At 40.3% G+C, this 22,742-nt stretch overlaps 1 protein-coding gene across 2 annotated transcripts in view; it reads left to right on the top strand.

Annotated features, from left to right (window-relative positions):
- BRWD1 (bromodomain and WD repeat domain containing 1) overlaps window positions 1–22,742 on the top strand; it is a 120,915-nt gene that overhangs the window by 30,457 nt on the left and 67,716 nt on the right. For both annotated transcript variants that reach the window (XM_039228920.1, XM_039228911.1), the window contains exons 9-15: window positions 11,457–11,557; window positions 12,641–12,711; window positions 14,261–14,361; window positions 15,111–15,151; window positions 15,605–15,703; window positions 18,079–18,229; window positions 18,479–18,613. In XM_039228920.1, the coding sequence (XP_039084851.1) occupies window positions 11,457–11,557; window positions 12,641–12,711; window positions 14,261–14,361; window positions 15,111–15,151; window positions 15,605–15,703; window positions 18,079–18,229; window positions 18,479–18,613 (699 nt within the window). The remainder of the gene's footprint in view (window positions 1–11,456; window positions 11,558–12,640; window positions 12,712–14,260; window positions 14,362–15,110; window positions 15,152–15,604; window positions 15,704–18,078; window positions 18,230–18,478; window positions 18,614–22,742) is intronic.

Here is a 22,742-nt window from a genome sequence, read left to right as displayed (position 1 = left end):
CTGAGAAGTCTTGGTGGTAGTAAGTTTTTATGCATCAGAGTGGTCCTCTGTGCTTGCCAGTGGTTACCAAAGTTCAAAGTCAAAGCAGGTACACAATTTTAGTTATTAAACTTTTTTATTTTCTTGGCCCTGTTATCATATAGAAACCATTTTTAATTTTAGTAAAGGTCTTTTTCAATTTATATTAAAAATATGTACAAGTAATATCATTTGCAGAAAAATGAGCAAGTAAGAAAGTAAGCCTCCATGATCTTACCATCTAGAAGTAGTCACTTTCAATATTTTGGTGTACACGCTTCTCAAGGGAAGCATCATACACTGCCATTTGATACAACTTACATTCTCAAAACTGATAGTAGTATTACAACCAGAGGTAGACCCTTTTGTCTGAAAGAACAGTAAATGAACATTCTACTGGAATGAAAGACATACTGTATAGCTGGTTTGGATTAGCTTTTCTTTTACTTATTTATTTTATTTTAAAAATTATTTTGAGAAAGAGTGTGTGAGCTGGGGAGTGGGGCAGAGGGAGAGTGAGAGAATCTTAAGCAGCCTCCATGCCCAGCTCAATGCAAGGCTTGACTCACGGACCTTGGGATCATGACCTGAGCTGAAATGAAGAGTCAGATGCTCAATGGACTGAGCCACCCTGATGCCCCTGGCTTTCCTGAAGAAATACTTGAGATACTAATATAGTAAGAACTTGGGACATCAAGATATGGTAGGTAAGGAAAGGGCAGAGAGAGGAGCCTTGGGTGGGAAGGCATTCACCATTTCCATGGGGGGTGCCCAAAAAGCTTAGCAGGATATTTGACACACTTGCAGGGTTGGTTGGGGAGGAAATAGTTTGGAAGTATTTACACATAAATGCAGCTAATTAGAATAGAAACAAATTACAGCAACTGGAAATTAGTACAAAGGAAATTGTGGAGTTGAAATATATAGGGGAATTTCAGAATTGAGCGGATGGTTTAACAGCAGACGAGCCACGACTGAAGAAATTGGAGAATTCATGAACTGCAAGTGAGGTCAGAAGAAGGTAAGTAGGTGGCAGCACAGCGGGAGGAGGTGGGACTGTGCAGAAAGACGGAGCCGGTAGACAGGCCCTGCTAAGATGATGTCGCCTCTCTGCACATGCACTGGGCCACGTGTGTACCTGGGATTCCTGAACAGCAGGACGAGGAGGGAATGGAGCAGGGCTGCACTTGAAGTGATAGGAGCTGAGGATTTCGCAAAATGCACTGAAGAAATAGAGACACAGATTGAAGAAACACCGAGGACCCTGAGCAGAATAAAAAAAAAACTAGGGCTAGTGAACATCGCCATAAAACTTTTACTTTTGTTTCGTTAACTTTGTTTTTTGAGGGAGAGAGAGCGAGCGCTAGCAGGGGAAGGGCAGGGAGAGACAGAATTCAGAGCAGGCTCTGCTCTGTGCGGAACCTGTTGTGGGGCTTGAACTTGTGGAGATCATGACCTCAACCTAAATCAAGAGTCTGACGCTTAACCAACTGAACCACCCAGGGGCCCTTTCATCACAATAAAACTTTTAAAGCCAAAGAGAAATCTCAAGGTAACCAAAAGGAAAAATAAGCAATAAGACTGATGATTAGCTTCTCAGTAGAACAGTGGCAGTTGATAGACAAAAAAGTGCTCTTTAAAAATTTTTTTATTTTTTATTTTTCTATTTAAGAGAGAACACACAACAAGTGACGGGGGAGAGAGAGAGAGAGAGAGAGAGAGAGAGAGAGAGAGAGAGAGAGAGAGAGAGAGAGAGAGAGAGAGAGCATCCCAAGCAGGCTCCATGCTCAGTGCTGGAGCCTGATGCAGGGCTCGATCCCATGACCCTGGGATCGTGACCCAAGCTGAAACCAAGAATTGGATGCTCAACCGTCTGAGCTACCCTGGTGCTCCAGAGAAGTGCTCTTTCTAAAGTGCTATTGGGGATGCCTAGCTGGCTCTGTTGGTAGAGTGTGCAACTTGGTACTTGGGGTCATGCATTCAAGCCCCACGTGGGCATAGAGCTTGCTTAATGAAATAAATACATAAAAAAAAATCTTATGTTTGGGTTTATTTAAAATTAATAAACTGCTAATAGTGACGACTTCTCAAGGATTCTGAACCCATCAAGTATATTAATGATAGGTTGAAGCTCTAAACACATTTTCAGATAGTCTTCTGGCAATGGAACAGGGGAATTCTAAATATGATTCTTTAGGCTGAGAGGGAGATGTGATCCCAGGCTTGGAGATGCAAGAAAGAATGAAGAGTTTAAAAAAAATGTGGGCAAATGGAAAAAAGCACCAAGTGTATACAACAAGTATATAGGTTTAAGGGTTTATGGGTTTAAAAATACAGAGACAAACTAGCAAATGATAGTAATAGAGCTAATAGAGTAACTAGTATTCTTAGATCTTTGCATTGAGAAGTGAAAAATACAAGTTTACAGTAGACTTTTAGTAAGATGAAGATGCGTTTAGTAATCTCTAAAATAACAAAAGAATTGTAAGAGGGTGTATAACCAGCTGATGGAGAGGGAAATGTGGAATAGTCTTATAGAAAGGGCAAGACAGGAGGGCGAAAGAGGGGTGGGAAGTGCTAGCATTCAGCCGGCACTGAGTTCACGGACACTGTGCTTGTAAGTGCAGTAGGCAGTCCCAGGGAAGGACACGTCTCACATGTAACTAGGAAGCAAAGCCCCACCTTCACTCTAAGGCTAAGGGGCAGCTGGAAGTAAAGGTTGAAAACTTTTGTAGACAGTAACTATAAGAAGGCTGATATGGTACACTAAAATTAGATAATAGGCCTTAAGGAAATTAATATTTTTAGAGGTAAGAAGGGGCAATTTTTAATGATAAAAACAGGAAATTGAGTTGTATATTTAGTAACCTGGAGTCAAAATACATAAAGCAAAAATAGAGTTCACAGGGAAAAGTAGATCTTCATAATCATAGTGGGAGATTAACACACCTCTGTGTCTCTCAGTAATTGAGTGAAGAGTCTGTACTATTAAGAAATATAGGGGTGCCTGGGTGGCTTAGTTGATTGAGCATCTATCTTTAGCTCAGGTCATGATCCTGAGGTTGGCGAGTCTGAGCCCCATCTCGGGCTCTGTGCTGACAGCCTGGAGCCTGCTTTGGATTCTGTGTCTCCTCCTTTCTCTGTCCCTCCCCTGCTTGTGCTTGGTCTCTCTCCCTCTCAAAAGTAAATAAACATTAAAAAAATTATGAAAAAGAAATACAGATTTGAACAATACAACTAAGGACTTGGATGCCACATTGAAACATTGCATATAGTATCTGCATTATTTCTTTACAGCCATAAGTGGGTGTTTATTGTATAAGTACTGTCCACATTCTGACCCATTCTTTTTTTTTTTCCTAAATATTTTTATTTATTTCTAGGAGAGAGAGAGAGAGAGAGAGACAGCGTGAGCAGGGGAGGGTCAGAGAGAGAGGGAGACACAGACTCTGAAATAGGCTCCAGGCTCTGAGCTGGCAGTCAGCACAGAGCCCGACGCGGGGCTCAAACCCACGAAGCGTGAGATCATGACCTAAGCGAAAGTTGGACGCTCAACCGACTAAGCCACCCAGGCGCCCCTGACCCGCTAAGTTCTTAACAAATTTGAACATAACTGAAATAATCCCAAATCTTACCGTAATCCCTACTCTGACAGTAGTGGAGTTAAGCCTGAAATTATTAATAGCCAGAATTAATAGAATAATCCCCACATTAGGCAATGTACTTTTAAATAACTCATGTATCAAAGAAGAAATCACAATAAAAATTTGGGAATACTTAACTATTAATGAAAAAATTAGGTCCTGTATATTATGGGATGTAGAATTTGATTGCCAGCCAACAAGATGATGCTTGATGAGTTTTACTTTGTGGACTCCTGCCTTGTGGTAAGTCCCTGCATTGAATAGGGTTGACCTGTCTCTTTTCTTTTATCTTTTTTTTTTTTTCCGTTTATTTATTTTGAGAGAGACGTGGAGAGTGTGAGTGGGGGATGGGCAGAGAGGGAGAGAGAGAGACAGACTCCCAAACAGGCTCTACACTCAGCACAGAGCCCATTGTGGGATTCGATCTCACAACCATGAGATCATGACCTGAGCTGAAATCAAGAGTTAGATGCTTAACCGACTGAGCCACCCAGGTGCCCTGGGTTGGCCTGTCTTATTCTGTTGACTCACATATCTGGAGGGAAGTCAGATGTCAGTCATGTTGATAGGATACTCAAACAACCTTAACGACAGGTCTTCATGGCCAGACACCTGAAGTCTCCTGCTAGAGGCAAGGGAGTCTTCCCTTTGGGAAGAAGGTCCTCTCTATCCCCAGGAAGCCCAGGCTGACATTTGCTACAGCCTTGTGAGACCCTGAGCCAGAACCATCTAGCTAAGCTTCTCCGAGGTCTTGACCCTTAGAGACTGTGAGATAATATATGTTGTTTTTGGTAGCTACGTTTTGGGGTAATTAATTACATGGCATTGCACTATTAATACACAGCTGAAGCTGTGCAGAAAGGGGGATTTATAGCTCTCAATGCATATATGTTAAAAAGGTGAAATCCAGTGATCAAATGTATTTCTCAGGAAGTTAGAAAAATAATAGGAAACCGTAGAGGATGTGTTAGGAGGAGAAGTACAAAAATTAGGAATAGAAAACATAAGTATAACAGTAAAGAGGATCAGCAAAGCCAAAAGTTCTTTGAAAGACTGAAAATGTTGGTTTAAGATTGATGAAAAAAAGTAAAAACCATTATCAATTTTTTTTTTTTAATATTTTTTTAATGTTTTTTTTTTTTATTTATCTCTAGGAGAGAGAGAGACAGTGTGAACAGGGGAGGGTCAGAGAGAGAGGGAGTCACAGACTGAAATAGGCTCCAGGCTCTGAGCTGGCAGTCAGCACAGAGCCCGACTCGGGGCTCGAACCCACGAACCGTGAGATCATGCCCTAAGTGAAAGTCGGACACTTAACCGACTAAGCCACGCAGGCGCCCCAGCCATTATCAATTTTGAAACGGGGGAATCTTTATAGACCCTTCAGACATTAAAAAGAGGATATGTTAAATGACTATATGGGAAATTTGAAAATTAAGATGCAACTGGCACAAAGAGAGAGAAAATCTGAGTAGACTGGTAACTATTAATGCATTGACTCGACAGCGGAATTTCCTTATCTACCTATTAGTATTTATGTTAAAAAAGTACCCTCAAAAAACCAGTTTCAAGAAAGGCAAAAATAAGTAAAAAATAAATAAATAAATAAAATTACAAGGAAACCAAGGAAATGATACAAATATGAATGCAATGTGTGAGTCTTGATTTGGGTCCTGGCTTTAGGAGTCCAGGAAACCGATAGAGCAGATTTGAGAAATTGGGAGAAATTTCCACGTGAATTCTATATTACGTAATAGTATTATATTGATAGTAAATTTCTCGAGTGTTGATACATTGTTACATCTAAGGAGTAGAGATTCAGTACTCCTGGGAGACTGGTGCTGAGGATTTGGGCTGCATGATTCAGGGTCACATGGCTCACGTCCATCCATTTATAGCAAGAGACAACTATGGCACCATATTCCATGTACGATACACCTAAAATAGCCAAGAGAATCCATTGAAAATGCTTTGACAGGTTACAATTTGTCTTCTAAAATAGTAACTCTGGGACCAGATAGTGGTAATGGCTGCACTGCATGTGAATGTAGTAAGTGCTGCCGAGTTGTACGGTTTAAAATGGCTCAAATGGCGAGTTTTACATTGTGCACATTCTGCCTTTCCAGACCTCTGACTAAATTAGCACATGTAATAGACACACAGGAAACATTTGCATTTTTAGCAGTATTTTAATAGGGTCGCTAACTACCTTTGACAAATGCATTCTTTTTAATTTTTTAAAAATTAAAATTTCTGAGAGAGAGACAGCTTGAGCAGGGGAGGGTCAGAGACAGAGGGAGACACAGAATCTGAAACAGGCTCCGGGCTCTGAGCTGTCAGCACAGAGCCCGACGCGGGGCTCGAACCCACGAACCGTGAGATCATGACCTGAGCCGAAGTCGGACGCTTAACTGACTGAGCTCCCCAGGTGCCCCGAATGCATTCTTCTTAAAAGCAAATAGAGGATCAGCATACATTACAGAGTCCTTATTTTGCTACCAAACAAGTTGTAAACGGAGAAGTTATGTTCCAGGCATATGCTATGTGCTGAATAGTTACTCAAAATTTGTAGATTTGGGGGCTCCTGGGTGGCTAGGTTGGTTAAGTGTCGGATTCTTGATTTTGACTTAGGTCATGATCTCCTGGTTTTATGAGTTTGAGCCCTGCCTCAGGCTCTGCAGTGACAGTGACCCTGCTTGGGGTTCTCTCACTCTACCTTTCTCTCTGCCCCTCCCTTGTTCTCACTCACTCTCTCAAAATAAATAAATAGACTTTATTAAAAAAAGTGTAGATTTCAAGAAAATTATTTTGACTTTTGGAAGTAGCCATGTGAGGTTGTAGTACAGAGTCCTAAAGCTACCAGGCCTGTTGAGAAAGCATTCTTTTTTTTAAATTTTTTTATTTATTTTTTTAACAAATAGTTTATTGTCAAATTAGTTTCCACGTAACACTCAGTGCTCATCCCCAAAGTGCCCTCCTCCATGCCCATCCCCCCTCCCCCCCACATCCATCAGTCCTCAGTTTTTGTCAGCATTCAAGAGTCTCTCATGGTTTGCCTCTCTCCCTTTCCCCCACCATTTCCGCCCTTCTTCTCCCCCTTGTTCCTCCGTCAAGTTCCTCCTAATCCTCCTATACGTGCAAACATATGATATTTGTCCTTCTCTGCCTGACTTATTTCGCTCAGCATAACACCCTCAAGGTCCATCCATGTTGCTACACATGGCCAGATTTCATTGTTTCTCATTGCCATGTAGTATTCCATGGTATAGATAAACCACATCTTCTTGATCCATTCATCTGTTGATGGACACTTAGGCTCTTTCCATGTTTTAGCTATTGTGGAGAGTGCTGCTATGAACATTGGGGTACATGTGCTCCTATGCCTCAGCATTTCTGTATCCCTTGGGTAAATTCCTAGCAGTGCTATTGCTGGGTCATAAGGGAGTTCTATTGTTAGTTTCCTGAGGAACCTCCACACTGTTTTCCAGAGGGGCTGTACCAGTTTACATTCCCACCAACAGTGTAGGAGGGTGCCCGTTTCTCCACATCCTCGCCAGCATCTAGAGTTCTCTGATTTGCTCATTTTAGCCACTCTGACTGGCGTGAGGTGGTATCTCAGTGTGGTTTTGATTTGTATTTCCCTGATGAGGAGGGATGCTGAGCATCGTTTCATGTGTCTGTTGGCCATCTGGATGTCCTCTTTGGAGAAGTGTCTGTTCATGTCTTCTGCCCATTTCTTCACTGGGTTGTTTGTTTTTCGGGCGTGTAGTTTGGTGAGTTCCTTATAGATTCTGGATATTAACCCTTTATCTGATATGTCATTTGCAACTATCTTTTCCCATTCCGTTGGTTGCCTATTAATTTTCTGGGTTGTTTCCTTGGCTGTGCAGAAGCTTTTAATCTTGATGAGGTCCCAACAGTTTATTTTTGCTCTTGATTCCCTTGCTTTTGGGGATGTGTCAAGTAAGAAGTTGCTGCGGTGGAGGTCAAGGAGGTTGTTTCCTGCTTTCTCCTCTAGGGTGTTGATAGTTTCCTGTCTCACGTTCAGGTCCTTTATCCATTTTGAGTTGATTTTTGTGCATGGTGTGAGAAAATGATCTAGTTTCATTCTTCTGCATGTTGCTGTCCAGTTCTCCCAACACCATCTGTTAAAAAGGCTGTCTTTTTTCCATTGGATATTCTTTCCTGCTTTGTCAAAGATCAGTTGGCTGTATACTTTTGGGTCCACTTCTGAGTTCTCAATTCTGTTCCATTGGTCTATGTGTCTGTTTTTGTGCCAATACCATACTGTCTTGAGGATGACAGCTTTGTAGTAGAGGCTGAAGTCTGGGATGGTGATACCTCCCGTTTTGGTTTTATTTTTCAGTATTACTTTGGCTATTCGGGGTCTTTTGTGGTTCCATACAAATTTTTGGATAGTTTGTTCTAGTTTTGAGAAGTATGCTGGTGCAATTTTGATTGGAATTGCATTGAATGTGTAGAGTGCTTTAGGTAGTAATGACATCTTAACTATATTTATTCTTCCTATCCATGAGCATGGAATGTTTTTCCATTTCTTTGTGTCTTCTTCAATTTCCTTCATAAGTTTTCTATAGTTTTCATCATACAGATCTCTTGTATCCTTGGTTAGGTTTATTCCGAGGTATTTTATGGTTTTTTGTGCAATTGTGAATGGGATCAGTTTCTTGATTTCTCTTTCTGTTGCTTCATTGTTGGTGTATAAAAATGCAACCGATTTCTGTACGTTGATTTTGTACCCTGCAACTTGGCTGAATTCTTGGATCAGTTCTAGTAGGCTTCTGGTGGAGTCTGTCGGGTTTTCTATGTAGAGTATCATGTCATCTGCGAAGAGTGAAAGTTTGACTTCCTCTTTGCCAATTCTGATGCCTTTGATTTCCTTTTGTTGTCTGATGGCTGATGCTAGGACTTCCAGCACTATGTTAAACAGCAGTGGTGAGAGTGGACATCCCTGTCGTGTTCCTGATCTCAGGGGGAAAGCTCTCAGTTTTTCCCCGTTGAGGATGATGTTAGCTGAAGGCTTCTCATAGATGGCTTTGATGATGTTTAAGTAAGTTCCTTCTATCCCAACTTTCTCTAGAGTGAGAAAGCATGATTCTTATGTGTTCTTTATGCAGGACGTAACTAACGCATCTTGGAAAAACGAGACTCTTACTGTTTAATACCTAGAGGTACATGTTATGGTCATGGATGAGTAGCTTTGAGGATGATTAATGAAACGTGGCTGTCAGTGATACCGCATTTGAGGAATGTTGCTACTTACAAAAGGAAAAGCTTGAAAAGTTAAAAATATGCCTCTTGGGTATTAAAAAATATCTCCTAAAATGAAAACTCCAAGCTCAGAGGACTCATTGGTGAATTCTCTTAAAACTTAAGAATTGTTAAGGGGTGCCTGGGTGGCTCAGTCATTTAAGCGTCCGACTTTGGCTCAGGTCATGATCTCACGGTTCGTGGGCTCAAGCCCCATGTTGGGCTCTGTGCTGACGGCTCAGAGTCTGGAGCCTGCTTCAGATTCTGTGTCTCCCTCTCTCTCTGACCCTCCCCTGGTCACGCTGCGCCTCTCTCTCTCTCTCAGAAATAAATAAAAAACATTAAAAAAATTAATAAAAACAAAAAAACCCAAACTTACAGAATTGTTAAGAGCTTAGTAAACCAGATAAATATAGGACTGTGTCCTAAAACCAAAACTTAGCTATAAACCATCAATAACTAATTAGCAAATAGAACAGAAGATCATAATTCACAATAGCAACAAAAACCTTCATACACATAGGAATAAACTACACCAAGAAATTGGAAAACTCTTGATGAAGAAAGGTCTTAAAAATAATGACAGAGCCTTGGGGTTGGGTGGGGAGGGGATAGTCTGTGTTAGTGAAAATGTCTAGTATAGCATACTCTTGACTCAGAAGATTCAGTGCTGTAAAGATGTCATATCTATCCAAATCATGGTATAAAGTTAGTGTGTTTATATTTGAAATCCCAGTTGCTTTGTTTTAATGGAATTTAGCATGCCATCAAGTTCATTTAGAAGAGAAAATAGCCCCTGCCCCCAGCCTAACCAGAACAAACCTGGCGACTTTTGCCATGCTAGATATTTAAAAATATTTGAGAAGCGTTACAGAGAGAATGGTACTGTGTCAGGCTAGGGACAGTTGTTAGACAGATTAGCAGCACCACTTGTGTATTTAAGACTGATTTAGTTAGAACATGGGAGACTCATTATAGTGCAATTACTCTTCCGCAGACGTTCGGGTTTAGAATTCTTAAGATAGTCTATGTTGAGTTACAGATTTTACTGTGATGTTTTAATTTTAATTATAAGAATATTTATTAACATACTGTTAGTTATTACTTTTAATGGGATATTCCCCAAAACTCAAGTTTTGGTCTGCCTTCTGGAACATAACCTGCTTAGATTTATATGATCACTTTCAGCATTTTATAAAACCTCTCTGTTTCCTATACTTGAGGAGAAGGAACTTGGAAGAAGCTTCTTTGAAGAAGTCTTGGGTTCAAGCCCTACCTCCCTTACAAAGTGTATAATTGGAAAAATCATAAAACAGATCATAAACCGTATCTCTCTGGGATGTTGTAATGATAAATAACTATGTCAATAACCTAGAAAAATTGCTTCTGACCTCTTCTTTCCTGTTAATGGCAGTGCTTATCTTTGTTTGCTAAGCTCCTTTGAGATGAATGCCTGGTGAGTCAGCAGGTGTGTTTCCTTCTTCATGGCTCTCCTCCCCACTCTGGGGGAAGGAAGGGGCTGCTTCCTTCCAGTTAAGGTTCTTGGGTTTAACTGGATTGATTCTCGGTGGTTTGTCTGATCTGTTTCCTCTCAGAAAATATTGTATACTGCTGTCTGACAAATTTTTGCGTTTTACTTGAGAACAGCATTTACCTCTTGCTCTTACTGGGTCCAGATTCTCTACCATTTAGCCCATTTCCCCACCACTTCCACAAACGAACACTGTATTCCTATGGATATTTCCATTGCTATCATATACCGTATTCCCTCTCACTTTTGTACTTTTGTTCATATTTCTTTGCCTAGTGTGTTTTCTTGTTTCCTTTGTATTTTCCTCTCCGTCTCTGAAGCCTTATTGGCTGTCTCTGGTCCAGTTTGATCTTACGTTATCTAGATTGCTGTGTAACACCGTTGAACGCCCAGTTCTGAAGTTATAATTCTTGTGTTTGCTTAGAATACTTTCATAGTTTTTTTTTTTAAATGTTTGAGTAATAATGTTTGATCCACTTGGAATTTATCCTGGGGTGTAGTCGGAAGAATAGCTTCCAGATTGCTCCACAATTGGTAATCATTTATGCTCTGATCCATTGTTTCCCCAACTGATTTGAGACAATACCTTTATCTTAGCTTTTCTATGTAAGGGCCATTTTGGACTTGATCATCTATTTTTCTATTGGTCATTCTGACCCTGTGTCTACCATGCCCCATGGTTTTCATTATCGAGGCTTTGTGAGCAGCTTTCCTATTGACAGGACCATCTCTTCCTGCTCGTCACTTTCTGTTCGCAGAAGTCTTTCTCACTCTTCTTGTTTGTTCGTTTTGACGGTAATCTTTTATTGAGATCACATTACATAGAGAGAGACCTTATTTTTTTAGGTTATGATTTTTCACTATGCTACTGTCACCTGTATTTTGCAATTGTTAGATTTTACTTGAATTTGTCAGTTGAAATTAACTTTGAGAAACCATTAAACTCTGACTTCAGTAGGCGGTCAGGAAACTGAATTGTGTGTGTTGTTCTGTTTCAGTTTAGCCCAATGGCCAAAGGCTCCCAAAGATACATGGTCTCTACTGGTGCTGACGGGACAGTTTGCTTCTGGCAGTGGGATTTAGAATCCCTGAAGTTCAGGTACGTGCCTCTAATTGTGTAATAATAAGTTTTCTTTTTTTAATGTTATAGTTTAGTCCAGTGAGATGCAGCCAGGTGATAAAGGGAAGTTCTGTATTGTGGTTGCCTTTTTACTTTTTACTATATACAGCATTAGTGCCTCACCGACTATCTACTGTTTACAGTGTACTGCTTACATGTTAGGATATGGAAAAGAATCATAGCTCGTTACTCTTAGAGGGCACATTCTGTGGGAGGAAAAAAATCGTATGTGAAACATTTTGAAGAATGTTAGAAATGTGTACTTAAATGTGTAGTCAGAGATGCAGGCAGGGTCACTGAAGAGTCAGAGGATGTGGGTTGTAGACAGTACCCGCCAGTGCCAACAACCAGTGAGCACTTCAGGTGTGGCTAGAACAGTCCAGGATCTGAGTCGTTAGTTTCAGTTTAAAACCTGATACTTGGTTCAGGTATTATAAAACCTTTAAGTGTATTTCAGACAACTTGAGTATGTGAATTAAGGTTTTATGAAATCTGAATACAGATCAGGTATCTTTGATGAAGGGGTGTAGTATGTGTGCACTATATTCTGGAAGATCTCAGAGATGTAATATGAAAAGAATCTAAAGTTCTCGTTAATATTTTTATTAATTTTTATTAATATTGATGTGATATATTGGATATATTGGGTTAAATGAAATAAAATTAATTTCCTCTTTTCACATTTAACATGGATCTGATAAAAATTTAAAGTTAGACATGTGGCTCGCACTGTTTCTGACGAGTGGCGCTGTCCCCTGGGGTTGTGTTCCCTGTCCTACGGCCACAATGGCGGCTTCCCTGCATTCTGGGTTTTAGTCCCCTCAGCTACAGGACGGGGCTGGGAGGTCTGCCCTTGCTGTTTGGTAGGGTTCTTGTGAACTTGGGGATCAGACTGTCCTCCAGAACCCGTCCAGCTGTGATATTATTTACGGAGATACTTGACGTACTGGGAGGGGCTTCATAAATAAGTTTATAATATTGAAATATGTTGGATTTCAGACCACTATTCTGAACCCTGTTAATGTGTTAAACTAATGAGTTCTAAAACATCTTCTTTTAAAGTCCACGTCCCCTGAAGTTCACGGAAAAGCCTAGACCAGGTGTTCAGATGCTTTGTTCTTCTTTTAGTGTTGGTAAGATAACTTTAGTAATTCCTTTTTCTTGTTTTATTTTAGCCTTTATTGAGTGACCACAGTACTGCTAAGAGCCTTTATTGGACGGATGCTAGATGACTTAGGATTAATCTATGATGTTTATTTCATATTTCTTGTCTTCCACTGTCCCATTCTGCCACTCTCTGATTTCTAATGGTGGTCAGAGTCTGTGATAGAAGAAGACCTGGCAGAGGGAGGCTTAAGGTGTCTGTGTGCCTGTTGTGAGAGACACCAAACTGATTTTCTTTAACAGGCTGAACTGTGTACTTTCATACTTTCAATTTGTTTTCCACATATCCTGGTGAGAATATTCCACATTTTCCTTTCTGACACCGAACTTGTGTAGTAGGCTTTCTTTTTAGGAGAAGTCATAGACACCCCTGCCCCCCAGTAAAAGCCTGAAAGCCTGAATGAGTGAACTTGTACTCTGAAGCGAGGTGTGGGCGTGTGAACTTGTGTCCCTTTTGTCAGGCGCATTTCAGGTAGCGGCGCATGTGGTCATTGCCCGTAGTTTGTAGAGCTGTGGGAGATTGTGAACATTTCTGGCTTGAATTACTTTTAAATTAAAGTCTCATCTGATAGATATGTCTTTTGTTTTTTTCTCAGTATCACCAAACAGTTCTCTCTCTAGCACCAGCTGGGTGTCCTCCAGTTCCCTTCCTTTCTGACACTATCTGCCCTAAAGCAGTGTGGGGCCCCACAGGTGAAGGGCTCAGTCCTACAAGACTCCCCATGACCCACACCACATTGTCACCTGTGCTTTTGACTGATTGGCTAAAGATAGGAGCTTCCCACAACCCCTTCCTTGGGTCTGATTATTCTGCTAGAACAGCTCACAGAACTCAGACCTCTTACTAGATTTCCAGGTTCTAATAAAAGGATATAATTCAGTAACAGGCAGATGGCAGAGAAGCAGAGGATAGTGTGTGGGATGGGGCACTCTAGGCATGCCACACGTCCCCAGATCTTCACGTGTTCGCCAGCCTGGAGCTTTCTGAACCCTTTCCTTTTGGGTTTTTATGGAGACTCAGTTACATAGGCATAGTTGATTAAATCATTGGTGATCGATTCAGCCCCTCGCCCCAGTCCTCAGAGGTCAGGGGAGGAGCAGGACTGAAATTTCCAGCCCTCTGATCACATACTGGGTACTTCCAGCAGTCAGCACCCCTATTCTTAGGTGCTTTCCATGAGCCACTTCATTAATGTGAACTGTGATGTGGTTGAAATGGATTTGTTTTGAATATCAAGAAACTTTTATCCATGTTGTCACTTAGGAGATTCCAAGGGTTTTGGAAGCTCTGTGCCAGAAACAGGGATGAAGACCAAGTGTGTGTTTTTCATTATAAATTACAACATCACTCTGCATTAATTTAATTTTAAAAAGTCTTTGTATAGTGAGTTAGAAAATGGATTTATTGAGATAAACGTAGTTCTGGAAAAAAAGATCTTGCTTATTAATTTGATACAGAAATTTGGCTCGGGTATTTGTTACAAACCTAGTGTTTTAATCTTAATGTTTTTATTGCAGGTGGTATGTTTTTAGCCACAGGTAGTACTGATCATGTAATCAGAATGTATTTTTTGGGCTTTGAAGCACCTGAAAAAATCGCAGAACTTGAAAGCCACACAGTAAGTATTCGTGTTATAAAATTCTGTAGATTAATCTTTGGTACATAGTCAAATACTGCTAACAATTGTTCTTGATTCTAATTTTAGATATAAGAGGGATTGCATATATAAAGGTGAAGGATATTATTGACAAGTATGTGACAATGCTAATATTTTGTGTTGGTTATTTCAGCTCTAAGTCCAAAATCTTGATTAGGACAGTTTATCTGGGTTGGCTGGTTTCATGGGGGCCTACTCATCTTAATCCTCTAATGATCAGAATGCTCATTTATTAGTGTGTAGTAAGATAGAGAACTCTCAGCTTTCCAGAGTATTGGTCAGAGGTCCGGTTATCTTTTTCTTGTAGGAAGTTCTTGTGAAGTTATTTGATAAACAGATCCAAATTACTTTAAAGAGAAAAACATTTTTTTTTGAACCTTAGTAATCAACAAAGTGAATATGCCTTGTCTTCAGCTGTTTAAGCCTTTATGTTTTGATCACTTTTCATAAGTGAATTCTTATACAGATGTAATAGAGTTTTAAGTTTAGAAAGAAGGCTGCTTTTTTAATAGTCTTGTTAGATTCATGGTTAGGTGTTTTGCACTTAAACGTAGGATTCCTGTGTGAATGATGAGGCTAAGCAGCACAAGTTCTCATTCTTGCTCTAAACCAAATGTGTTTCTGGCTCTAAAACGGAGGGGGGGGGGTTCCTTGTTTACAAATAAGAATGTGATCACTTTTCTGTTTGTTTTCTGCCCCCTCCCCCCCAGGATAAAGTTGATAGTATCCAATTTTGTAACAATGGTGATCGGTGAGTAAGTGTGTTTGTGTTTGTGAGTGTGTTTTTAAGCAAACATACTGTCCTTCATAGTAGTGCAGCTAATGTATCACCTTGTATATTGCAGGTACTTAGTATTATTGTATGAATTGAAGGAAATGGGTCCCTGGCTGGGGATGGGGAGGGGGGAACGGGACACATTAAATGCAAGTTTTTAGAATTGTAGCTTCTACCAGCTCCTGTGACCAAAAGCAGCTCTCCTTAGCTCACTATTGGCTAAATGTTTGATTTGCAGGAAAATTAGGCAAATTACAACAAACCAGTTTTTCCCATGAAGATAAGCTCTGAATCTTTGTCTTTCGAACTAACACCTGTACATTTACTTATCATCAAAATAGCTACGTTAAAAATGCTTTCCTCGTGATTTTATCTGTAGTTTTTGGTGGTGTGTATGTGAGCATAAGATCTTTTTATAAATATTTTAAGGTTCTTAAGTGGTAGCAGAGATGGAACAGCACGGATTTGGAGATTCGAGCAGTTGGAATGGAGAAGTATTTTATTGGATATGGCAACCAGAGTCTCAGGGTAAGTGGAAGCAGGCACATTGTAATTACTTGGTCCTTGTCCCCCTGGTGGTTGACTGCTATGTTCAGGGGATTGGAGCCCCGCCTGTTTCCAAGAGCACTGATCTAAACAAATGGCTACTTCCTGCATATCTGATACATAGATACATAAATCTGATCTATTCCAAAGAATTTATCCTTATACTTATGTTTCTGGTACACTGCCTGCTGTAGGGTAGCCATGTCAAAGGTTTTATCCGTTTTTCTGAGAAACGTGTCACATTTAGTCCTTTGGAAATTCTCATGTCTGCTTTATTTTTAGTAATTATTGGGAAAATTAACTCATCCTCTGCTCTGTCTCAAATAGTTCTAATTTGGCTTCAAAATACATTAGATATTAACACTTTTGTGAATTGATTTGTGGTAGAGAGTGGAAAGAAGATATGCTGGAGATCTGATAATCCTTGTTCACAAACAGATCACACCATCACTGTTACTTAAAAATGACCCATCTGGGCATTAAGAAGCCGCTCAGTGTGAGAGTGAGTGCTGTTAGTCCTGGGCTGGGTGAAATAGCGAAGGTTATTTCATTATTAAGAGGATAATTTGAAATCACATTCACCTATGAATAATTACTGTATTAAGGAAAATATGAACATTGATGTAAAAACTTTAACAAAAAATCTTAGTGAGAAAACTGCTCAGTTTTCCTGCTGCCATGGAGAGCACTTTGCCTGAAACCCCCTCATTTTAGGAATAGTCTTTTCTGGGGCGCCTGGGTGGCTTAGTCGGTTAAGCGTCCGACTTTCGCTTAGGTCATGATCTCACGGTTCGTGGGTTCGAGCCCCGCGTCAGGCTCTGTGCTGACTGCCAGCTCAGAGCCTGGAGCCTGTTTCAGTCTGTGATTCCCTCTCTCTCTGACCCTCCCCTGCTCATGCTGTCTCTCTCTCTCTGTCTCCTAGAAATAAATAAAACATTAAAAAAAAAAAAAAAAAGGAATAGTCTTTTCTCATTTAAAGTTTTACCGCTGTCCAGTTTTGAAGAGTTTCTGTGTGTAAGAATTAATGAGTATATTTTAGTGTTCTAATTTTTTTTTTAAGATTTTTTTAAATGTTTATTTTTTAGGGCGAGAGCATGAGTAGGGGAGGGGCAGAGAGAGAGGGAGACACAGAATCCGAAGCAGGCTTCAGGCCCTGAGCTGTCAGCACAGAGCCCCATATGGGGCTTGAACCCATGAACCATGAGTTCACAACCTGAGCCGAAGTCGGACACTCAACCGACTGAGCCACCCTGGCGCCCCTTGGTGTTCTAATCTTGAGTGAACAAGTTGGTGCAGGACAAAATGTCTGTTGGTTCTAGGCTATTCACAAGGGATGCCTTTTAATTTAAAGGGAAGCATGGCTAGCAGCCTGGAGGGCTCAGTTGGTTCGTCTGACTCTTGGTTTCTGTTCTGGTCATGTTCTCATGGTTCGAGGGATTAAGCCCTGCATAGGGCTCTGTGCTGACAGCATGGAGCCTGCTTGGGATTCTCTCATTCCTTCTCTTTCTCTCCCTCCCCCCACCCCCGCCCCAAATAAATAAATAAACTTTAAAAAAAAAAAAAGTGAAGCATGGAGTCTTAGCCATTACTCCATTTTGCCTCTTCTGTTACACTTTTCCCTACCCAATCTAGTTAGGGTTTTTCTCTTGTTTGTGTTCCATTGTGCTTATGTAGATAGATATTATGGGATACTTCTTCCATATTCTTATGGTTTTCTGTAATTAAAATGTATGTATGTTATGTTTATAATTTCTTGGAATGTATTCTCTGATTTCAGAAGCAGTTAGGCCTTACCCTCTCTCTGTGTATTATGAGTATATTTTCCAGGGAGACTCTTCCTATCATGTTCATAAAGGCTGCAGGTCATTGCACATGTCTGTGCTTTTCTTGCCAAGAGAGCCCGTAGGAGCCATCTGTAGGGCAGTGGGCAGAGATGAGTACAGTGTTATGTACAGTTCAGCAGATTCAGTGTGTGTCAGGCACTTTTCTAGACACTGGGGACGTGAAGATGCTTTCCTTTTGTTCTGTCTTCCTAAAATTTCTTGTTATCTTCTCTGGAGAGAGAAACAACATTATTGCTGATACGGCTTGAGGTCAGGGGAAAGGAATCATAGAAAAGGGGGAGAGAGAAGAAGCTTTGCTTTTAGGGGCAGTGGTGGTGTCCCAACATCTGTCTTCAGACTCTAGATCATCCCCTCCCTGTCCCAGTTTTGCCATAATCTGTTCCAGATAATCTGCTGTAGGTCAGATATATATCAGACATCCGATGACGTATAGACGTGAACCAGATTACTTTCGCTATTTTTGTATTGAGTGTACCATTCAAATGGATTTACACGTTGTGTGTTTTTTCATAGGGACGTATCTTTGGAAGAGGAAAGGTTTATGAAACCCAAAGTAACAATGATAGCTTGGAATCAGAATGATAGCATTGTCGTCACAGCTGTGAATGATCATGTCCTTAAAGTGTGGAATTCTTACACTGGACAGCTGCTTCATAACTTACTGGTAGGTAGTTTTTACACAGTGCAACAAATCAAGATTTTTTTGAACTGTAATTTAATTTTTGAAGGTATAAAACTAATAAATTATATTCCATTGATATCAAATGAATGAAAATTTGTATATATACTAATATATAAATCACTGTCATTAACACATTTTTAAAAGCCCTTATAGACTATGACAATGCGGGTTTTTAATTTGAAACTTCAACCTTGCAAACTCTCCTTAACTGTATGACTTTGTTGAATAAAGGGACATGCTGATGAAGTATTTGTCTTGGAGACGCATCCCTTTGATTCCAGAATTATGTTATCTGCAGGACACGATGGCAGCATATTTATATGGGATATTACAAAAGGCACCAAGATGAAACATTATTTTAATATGGTAAGTGACTTAGTGTGTCTTCATTATGCTCACATTATTGTCACCTGTCTGGGTCATGAAGTTTAGCCAGAAGCCAATCTGCGTGTTTTGGCAGTCTATATTGCCAGCAGTTGGGGTACTTAAAGGCTAATAAATATCTGACAGCCATACGTATTTACACTCTGTGTAACTGAGTCACATGAGGGAAAGATTTTCAAAAGTTACTTATTTGGCTGTATGTGTGAATGTGTTTGAATTTGTTTAAATTGGCAAAATGATGGTAATTACCTATAACTTTATCACTAAATTTTTTGAAATATTTTATAATAAAAATAATCTGTAAAGTCATGTAGGGAATCACAAACATTGTTGGGTTTTTCCAGTTTTCTTTCTTTTTGCACATGTAATATTCTAAGACCAACTTGTGATCCTATTGCGTATTTTTTTGGAATCTCTCATACATAACCACAAGATAGTTACCAAAACCAGCAAATTTAACATTGATAAAGTAGCATTATGTAATCCAGCTTTATAGTCAGATTTTGTCAGTTGTCCTAGTAATGTCTTTTCAGTTATATTTTGCCCTTTGGAGCAGTATTTAAACAGTTAAGAATCATGCATTCTGTTAAGTAGCTGTATATTTCTAGGTGTCTATTTATTTAAATGTTTATTTAGTTTTGAGAGATAGAGAGTGAGTGGGGGAGGGCCAGAGAGAGGGAGAAACAGAATCCGAAGCAACTCCAGGCTCTGAGCTGTCCACAGAGCCTGATGCGGGGCTCGAACCCATGAACTGTGAGATCATGACCTGAGACAAAGATAGATGCTTAACTGACTGAGCCACCCAGGCTCCCCTATTTCTAGTGTTTTTTTTAACTTTCAACAATTCTACCTTCTTTTTTTTTTTTTTTTTGGTAACCTGTTGGATTAGTAGAAACCATGGGGGATCTTCTCAGGCAAATTACTGAGTGATGAGTGATTTGGAACATAAAAATAAGTATTGTGAGGGGTGCCTGGGTGCCTCAGTCGGTTAAGTGTCCAGCTTCAGCTCAGGTCATGAACTCACATTTCATGAGTTCGAGCCCCGCGTCAGGCTCTTTGCTGACAGCTTGGAACCTGGAGCCTGCTTTGGATTCTGTGTCTCCCTCTCTCTGACTCTCCCCTGCTCACACTGTGTCTCACTCTCAAAAGTAAACATTAGGGGAAAGAAAAAAAGTATATGAATCTCTGAACAGAAATAGTAATTCAGCAAATACTGTTGCTCTTAACCAGACTCTGAGTAGCATTAGCCTGAGTACATGAACAGAGGAGTCTGTGAACGGATGATGCAAGAGCTGTGCTTTCCTTATCGTGAACAGTGAAAACCGGTTCGGTTGTTGAGGCTGAGCTAGGGCCCTTAGCCCAGCAAGGCAGGCTGGGGTCCTTTGGGAATAGCCGCACCACGAGGGGTGGTTTTTAGTGGCATTATTCTTCCCATATTTACTAGTTGGCATTCTGGCATAGTTTTTTTTTTTTAATTTTTTAATGTTTTGTTTATTTCTTAGAGAGAGCGTGAGCAGGGGAGGGTCAGAGAGAGAGGGAGACACAGAATCTGAAGCAGGCTCCAGGCTCTGAGCTAGCTGTCATGTCAGCACAGAGCCCAACGCGGGGCTTGAACCCATGAACCATGAGATCGTGACCTGAGCCAAAGCTGGACGCTTTACCGACTGACCCACCCAGGCGCCCCTGTATTTTTTTTTTCTTAATTTTACATAGAATGTTTTCCAAAATCTTAAATGTATTTAAAGAATTTGCAGTTTTATTTTTGACTCAAGGGGCGCCTGGGTGGCTCAGTTGGTTAAGCATCCGGCCATGATCTCACAGTTTGTGGGTTCGAGCCCCGAGTTGGGGTCTGTGCTGACAGCTCAGAGCCTGGAGCCTGCTTCAGATTCTGTGTCTCCCTCTCTCTCTGACCCTCCCCTGCTCACGCTGTCTCTCTCTCTCTCTCTCTCTCTCTCAAATAAATTTAAAAAAAGTTAAAAAACAACAACAACAACAAAGAATTTGCAGTTGTATTTTTGACTCAAAATTCAGCCTTTCTCAGAAGGTTCAGTGTGTAGTTAACTTACTGTTGTTGAGTGTTTCTGAATATCCCAGTGTGTGGCTGCTTGTGTAGATTCGTGAGTATTTCCTTAGGATAAATTCTGAAGGAGTGATTGTGTAAAAGAGTTTCTGTGCTCTTTGCATTATTGACTGATACACATGTGAGATGTTTTGTAAAACTACTGTACAACTCATATTGAGTTCCATTTCCAAGTGTAATTCATTTTGGAGGCAGTCTAGTAGCCGGGTGTAGATGAGTGGTTCCTAGACCTTTGATTGACGGCCATCTGAGTCCGTGTTTCCTATGTGTGTTTTTTTTTAACCTTGAATTTTTATTTCTGTATCCTTATTTTGGACAATTCTTGACACAACAGTTGACAGTGCATTTTATTTATTGCCATAAAATGCACTTAAAAAACTCCATGTGGTCAAACTGAACATGTGTGACTAGGCATCTCTGAATGTTACATTTCTGTGGGTTTGAATTCTTATAAAAATAAGTCTTTTCAGCAGTTTTTTTTTTTGGTCTTAAAATGTATAGTTAGCTCCATTTTCTTAATTATTTTATTAAAAAAATTTTTTTAATGTTTTATGTATTTCTGAAAGAGAGAGCATGAGCAGGGTAGGGTCAGAAAGAGAGGGAGACACAGAATCTGAAACAGGCTCCAGGCTCTGAGCTAGCTGTTAGCACAGAGCCCGACGCGGGGCTTGAACCCACGAACTGTGAAATCATGACCTGAGCCGAAGTCGGACGCTTAACCAACTGAGCCACCCAGACGCCTCTTAATTATTTTTTAAAAGTCATTAAGAACATTACCCCCTGAATTTAACTCATTAAAACAGAAAACTACGTTAATTCAGCCTTTAAGCAGAATACAAGCTAAACAACTACTGAGCCAAAGAAGTCTCAGGTGCTCAATAATGACCTTACTTCCGATGAGACACCCTCTTTGCTGTGAATATGGAGTTCTTCTTACATTTACTCCTCAGCTGAGAGCTCCCAATTATCTGTTAGATTACATAGGGTTGTAAATTACTGACATGATAGGATTTCATGAAATACATAATGATCTTTAATGTGACTTTGAATTGCTGTGTCATCGAATTGCATTGGATTACAAACACAGGTTGCATTTGTCAGGATTCATTGTGGAAGAACTCTTCAGTGTGGAGGTAGAAACCCAGGTCTGGCTTGCTCTGCCCAGATCAGTTTGCCCGCTGGGGAAAACTTCCTTCTCAGCAGACACCTTCGCAAAACTCTTGGTGCACTTAGGTCTCCGCGTATGACAGGAGAGTAGCTGCCACCATCTTTGACTTGCAAGCCAAGGGTCCCTACTTCTACTTGGACTTGGATGTTCCATGCCAGGGGTGCGAAGTGGTGCCAGGGTGCAGGTTGAGCTGTAGAGGAGGGGTTTCCTTAAAGGACCGTGTGGGTGAAATCTGCATTCCTGTGTTTTAACAAAAAATTAGAAGAAAGGTACTTACCTACCATTTGTTCCTTTTTATGCTATGGGAGAATACAAATTTGTGTATGTATTATGTGTATACATAATAGGGCAGTGCCCTAAATATCCCAGTAACTTAATTTTTAAGTTTGTTAATTGATAGCCATTCATGTGTGGTATAATAGTAGTAGAGTGTCTCAGATTCTCAAGCAGGTATTTGGGCACGGGGTAAGTTTGTTTTGGCAGTTAGTGGGTGGATGCTCCATTTTCCAGTACTGATCAAATTTGGCATAAAGTTTAGTTATTGGAAAGTTACAGGCTCAGACAACAAGCATGTATACATAACGCTACGCTGTCAATGAAGTGGCTCCTCTAACTATACATTGGTAGTGCCGAACTAGTATAATCTCACTTGAAGAGCAAGAATAAAATTTAAAAGCAGTCTATTTAAGGCAACTTTCATGATGTAATTGGACCATCCTTCCTGAAATTTGTGGTAATTTGAAATAAAGTAGGTGCAGGCATTTACATGTGCACCCTCGCAACTTGGTAGAATTATACTTTCGCTTACGGTGGTCAGACATCTTAGTGGGAAGTTTAAACTCCAGAAAAGTACTGATTTTAGT

The sequence above is a fragment of the Hyaena hyaena genome, unplaced genomic scaffold (genome assembly GCF_003009895.1).
Source record: "Hyaena hyaena isolate Hyena2069 unplaced genomic scaffold, ASM300989v1 scaffold_2, whole genome shotgun sequence".
NCBI lineage: Eukaryota > Metazoa > Chordata > Mammalia > Carnivora > Hyaenidae > Hyaena > Hyaena hyaena.
This window is presented reverse-complemented; position numbering and strand designations above follow the sequence as displayed.